This window comes from Dunckerocampus dactyliophorus, chromosome 20 (assembly GCF_027744805.1).
Source record: "Dunckerocampus dactyliophorus isolate RoL2022-P2 chromosome 20, RoL_Ddac_1.1, whole genome shotgun sequence".
NCBI lineage: Eukaryota > Metazoa > Chordata > Actinopteri > Syngnathiformes > Syngnathidae > Dunckerocampus > Dunckerocampus dactyliophorus.
Genome location: NC_072838.1, coordinates 2,210,001 through 2,215,442, shown reverse-complemented (window position 1 = coordinate 2,215,442; position 5,442 = coordinate 2,210,001). Strand labels below are relative to the sequence as shown.

General features: G+C 41.8%; 2 protein-coding genes across 3 annotated transcripts in view; both read right to left on the bottom strand.

Annotated features, from left to right (window-relative positions):
- On the bottom strand, positions 1 to 2,710 carry stmnd1 (stathmin domain containing 1). The gene is made up of 4 exons (XM_054764235.1): positions 2,302 to 2,710; positions 1,776 to 2,042; positions 715 to 834; positions 1 to 653 (listed from the first exon to the last, which is right to left on the bottom strand). Exons 1-4 carry the CDS (start codon positions 2,365 to 2,367, stop codon positions 435 to 437), a joined length of 672 nt encoding a protein of 223 aa, XP_054620210.1. The 5' UTR covers positions 2,368 to 2,710; the 3' UTR covers positions 1 to 434.
- Positions 2,711 to 4,505: 1,795 nt separating this feature from the next.
- nup153 (nucleoporin 153) overlaps positions 4,506 to 5,442 on the bottom strand; it is a 28,609-nt gene continuing 27,672 nt past the window's right edge. For both annotated transcript variants that reach the window (XM_054763801.1, XM_054763802.1), the window contains one exon: positions 4,506 to 5,005. In XM_054763801.1, coding sequence (XP_054619776.1) covers positions 4,918 to 5,005 — 88 coding nt within the window. In that variant the 3' untranslated portion in view covers positions 4,506 to 4,917. The remainder of the gene's footprint in view (positions 5,006 to 5,442) is intronic.

Below are 5,442 nucleotides of genomic sequence, written 5' to 3'. Positions count from 1 at the left end.
CATTGTGCCCTATGGAAATACATTCATACAGTATCAATGAATCAGACAAACACAAATCAAGCAACGGTTGTGAGCCGTTGTGTACGTATGTTATTAGCTCGCTTTCAGGAACGTCTAAAATGCATATTCTGAGTTCAAACAAGGTTATCATTTCAGGTCTGGGTTCTGGTTCTGGTGCAGTGCATTTGGTGAAGCTCTTTGCATGTCTGTGCATTTTGCCAACATTTCGTCTCCAAAAGTTCAGCATGGAAGCAAAGGAAGAAAGCTGAGGTGACAACTGGGACATAAGGACACAAAAAATATTTTTTTGTTTTAATTCTTAAACGTCACTTCAGTGTCATGAAGTAGTGAGTGCTATCCTTCTTTTGGACTTTTAAAATAACTTAGAGTGCAAAAACAGACAATTACTTGGGCGCCCTCTCCGAATCTGTGCCTTAAAAAACCTCCTGCTGACCGACTCCGACTCCTCCTCGTTGGAAGCTGGAGTTGCTCTCCAGCTCTCCTGAAGCTGCCTCCATCACATTCTCATCTCCAGCATCTCCTCCCTGCTGAGGGTCTCCAGGTTCTCCATCCTCCTCCTCCTCCGTGCTGACGGTGGCAGCTCGGCGTACGCGGGCCGACTTCAGACGCGCCGTGAGCTCATCTTCCCTCAGCTGAGACAAGGAGGGCGTTTAGGAGGATGAAGGACAAGAAGAAGGTCAGGTGGTATCCAACCTTGCGCCTCTCGTCGGCAAGCCTCATCTTCTCCTCCATCGCCTCTCTGCTGGGGAGACGCTTGAGCCTCAGGGACTCCAGCCTGGCTGGGGGCCGCCGTCTGATACCCTCATACCCCAGCTAACACACACGCACACACACACACACACACACACACACATATTGAGCATAATAATAATCATCCAATCAAATCTATGAAAAATAAAAAATACATAAATACATAATACTACATACAAAATAAATTAAATACATTAAAAAATACATACAAAAATAAAATAAATACATAAAATACATACAAAAATAAAATAAATACATAATAAAATACATACAATAAATGAAATACATAAAAATACATTAATAAAATAAACTAAATCCATAATAAAACATAAAAATTTATTAAATACATTAAAAAATCAACTAAATCCATAATCAAATACATTAGAAAAAATTAAATACCTAAAAAATACATAAAAAGTCAACTAAATCCATCATAAAATACATACAAAATAAACTACATCCATAATAAAATGCATAAAAAATAAATACATAAAAAAGAAAGTATATGAATCAAAAATGACTAAGTAAACAAAAGTTGAAACCAAATGAAAGTCAAATAAAATGAATGTAAAATAAAATACTAATAAAAGTGATTGGATCATGTTATTTGTTCTTGTTAGTATTACAGTAAAAAAAAATTAAATGAGTTTAAGGATACAGAATATATATGTATTTTTTTTAATTCCCCCCAAAATGTTAAATAAATAATACAAATAAAATAAAAATGTAATGAAGTTATACCATGACTATATTGTGGTAATGTGTTAATTTTCTTGAACTGTTAGCTAAAAATTACTCACTAATTTTGCAAAAATCTTTTTAAAAGTCAGCCAAGTTTGGCTTCTTGCTGTCTTTACTGGCATGCCCACTTGTTGCTGGGCAGAACTCATGGGGCACAGTTATTAACTAAAAAAAAAAAAAAAAAACATACGCCAGACTTGACTGTTTGTCCTCAGCAAGTGAGGCGACTGGGGAAAGGACAGGGAGAGTCGGCAGGTACCCACCATGACGGTGTAGGCCTCCCCGACGGAGGTCTCCTTGCGGGGGCTGACTTGGATGATTCCTTCACTCTGCAGCTCCTCCAGGATCTCGCTGGAGGTGGGGCGCTCCTGCGCCGGGAGGCTGCCGCCCCCCACGGGCGGGGGCAGCTTCCCGGGCACCTCCCCGGGTAACGCCCCTCCGTTGTCCAACGCCGCCACCTCCACGCCGCTGTCCTCCGTGACCTTCGACACGGCCGAGTCGCCGCGGGTGCTTTTGCTTCCTGTTTGGTCCTGACAACATGCACGAGGACGGTTGTCATGGCAACAGCACAGACCATCATGCACTGATTTTTTTTTTCTTCAATAGGAAAGTCAAAAACGTAATAGATAATATGAGAACATTATTAATGTACAACTAGCCTGAAAAGTGATGGATATATTAGGTCCAAAAAGCAGAATGTTCACGTTTGATGTCTGAAGAGCAAACATGCAGATGCCAGGTGGGATACATGCTGGGCAAGCAGCAGCATGGCTGAAGAAAACGTCCTACCTGCTCTGTGTTGCTGGACGGTTGTAAGGGGCGGACCACCGTGGTGTTGGAGCTTACACATCCCATGTTGTCTCAAACGCGCAAGTCCACGCAGGGAAGACAAGTTTCAAGTGTCCTCTTCCTGCGTTCCTTCACGGAGACCCCATGCGACGCCGACTAAGCGTTGCTAGGGCTGGTTGCTACAATAAATCTGACCCGGGAAGGTCTCACACACACACACACACTCGTGAGTCATGACAGGTAGCTCCCGTTAAAAGGTGTGCGAGAGACCCACAACCCGGAAGTATGCGCATCCCTCGCTAATTGCACCCATTTAACAAATGATTTACGTTAAAAAATTACGAAATTTGCATGAAATGTTACTTTACTAAGCCGACGAGCCGCGTGCTTGTGTAAAACGACCGGTGAAGCGACTCAAGGTAGCAGCGAGGCGCTTGCGTTAACTGGCGAACGGCCACGTGGCACGACCGAGTGCGTGCGCACGGCCGCCATATTGGTGCGGTACGACACCGTGTCCTTTCTGATAACATGAACGGTAAATCCTGGCCAGTGGTCACTCGTTTATCGCGGTCAACTGGTTACATACCCGACCGTGGTAAGTGATAGTGATGTGCGGGTCCATACTTCAGATTCCGGCTCATAGCGCACAAAAATCGATTCTCAAATCAAGATATGGATACTTTTGCTACATTTTTGTTTTCCTGAAATGTTTGTCTGTTGAAACGATGACCGATTGCAAACGGAGCCATGTGTGTGAAAAAAGTTTTCATTCTTATAGTAGTTCTTAATGATTATTTTAATGGGTTTATTGTTTTACTTTGTCTTTTTTATTGTTTAAATTACCATTTTCACATGATTTTTTTTGTTGTTGTATATTAGCTTGGCTATATTGTAAATAACGCTGTTACTTCAATTAACTTGAGGGTTTAAAACAAACAAAAAAGGTTTATTAATAATTTTTAATTTAAAAATTGTAATTTTTTTATTGTAATGTATTTAAATTAATAATATATTTAATCAATAAATTAAATACGTTTTGTATTCTTTATGCTATGATTTGAAATATACAACTTTTAAAAATTTACCACACAGTTGGTGAATTTGCGCAAAGTATCGGTATCGGATTGGTATCGACGATACCAGACAGAATTTTACTCAGTATTGGATTGGAAACGTCTAATGAGTGAGTCTAATGAGCGGAATCTTTGCAGGGACACAAGAGACGGCTGCCGCTTTACGCGTGACCAAGCTGCCAAGCTTCCAACTTATTTATTCTTAAGTTTGAACCTGAGTGGGGAAAAAAAATAAAGATGTCAAAAGTGTACCACTCCCACACTAAATGGGAGGAGTCTGCATCCACGGCTGCAAGTGAAGCTAATGTAATGCAAGCTAATGTCTCATCAGTGTAACATTACTGACACGTAGTGACCAGTGTAGAATACCACATATGACTTGTCTCAATGATTGACTAATTTTGACAAATAACAGCAGTCAACCAAGAAAAGGATTCTTTTGATAGTTTTATTGATGGTAATGAACCATGGTTTTTAACTTTTATCACTCATCCAGTAATAATAATAATAATAATCATGGCTTTAAAATTAAACTCAACTTCCTTAGCATCCAAAGTCACCCTCGTCCATTTAAACACGCGATAGAAAAATATATACTTAATACTTTGTACAATACTGGTTTTGGTCCAAACAAAAGTGGATCAGTGAGCCAAATCGGCCTTTGGTCAGCAAAGGCTCTCCAATTTGCATTTAAGCTCCTTTTAAATGGATCGGGGCAACTTTGAATGTAGGGATTTGGACAATTCTAGAGGAAAAAAAACGCTGAACACAGAGCTGGTAACACACGCACACACGCGCGCACACACAAAATCAACTTCACAGATTAAAAAAAATATCACTATTTACACGTTTGTATCATATTCAAAGGCCAATTACGAGAGAGAAAGAGAGGGGTAAAGGGCGAGTGTGAGGTCGGAAAGAGACGAGAGGGCAAGAAGAGTGAAAAAAGAGAAGAAGTGGAGCAAAGCACACATGTCAAACATGTAAGATGAAACGGATGCATTTACAAAGTCCAACGCACCCTCCCTCCTCCCTTCCTTTCCGTTACTTTACAAACATTCATTGGCTTGCTAACAACTCTCATACGCATACACACACACACACACACCTCAAGTCTGTACATTGGGGCCAGGGGGCGGGGTTGGGGGTCCATGTACATCCAGCACGCCGCGACTCTACAAAGTCTGCACTCAGACTAACCAATAGGATGCACTCAGCTCTTTACTTCAGCACGATTTCTCCTTTCATTACAAAAAAAATCTGAGGGAGTGGGGGGGGTCATGCCTGGAGTCTGGCAGACACTTGCCGGTGTTGTAAATAAAGATACCAGCGTCTTCCACAGCTTCCACGTCCGCCGGTGGCGTTTAGGGTGGAATTGTTGTCCGTGTCTTTTTGTTCAATCAGCAGCAGGGGGGGTGAAACAATACCTGCCTGACCACCCACGGGTGCAAAAAAAATAAAAATAAAATAAAATAAAAAAAAGCTGCAGGCCTTCCTCCAAAAGTCATTTCAGTCGCTGTCCACACATCACGTCAAAGCACATCTACGTTCTGCGGCGCCGCACGGCTGTCTTGATCTTGCGCCCGCCTATCGTTTGTCCGGCGGGAGACGGCGTGAAGGACTTGGATGACCTGGAATGGAAGAAACACGTCAGCAAGCTTTGCATGAGGCACCATTACATCATCCATCTTGCACTTCCAATACACTACATTCAAAGAGGGCGGGGCCTTAACCGGACACAGCCGATGATTGGAGGAAGAAGTCATTACGTAGAAGTTAATGTTTTTAATTTTAATCATGAAAAAACTAGCCTCTCTTTGACCAGATGCTCATTTATGAGCAAACAACACAGCAGCAAAACAACCAATGCTGTAAGGAGCAAAGTGCTGACGACTTGATGGTAAATAACACGACAACCCGCATGACAATCACACCTGCAGTTGAGGTGCAACATTTTAAAGCGCATGCAGAGCTACAACATGGCAGTACAATGCAAATGCTTTTTTAATTAGAGACCAGGGGCCGCACTTCCCAAGCTTGCGTACGCACAAAATGGGGCCGAAAAGTT

Coding starts and splice junctions, on each gene's coding strand:
- stmnd1 (XM_054764235.1), bottom strand. CDS start 2,367: ATGGGATGTGTAAGCTCCAACACCACGGTGGTCCGCCCCTTACAACCG. Junction 2,043..2,301: donor CGTCCAGCAACACAGAGCAG/GTAGGACGTTTT, acceptor GCATGTTGTCAG/GACCAAACAGGAAGCAAAAG. Junction 654..714: donor TTGCCGACGAGAGGCGCAAG/GTTGGATACCAC, acceptor TCCTTGTCTCAG/CTGAGGGAAGATGAGCTCAC.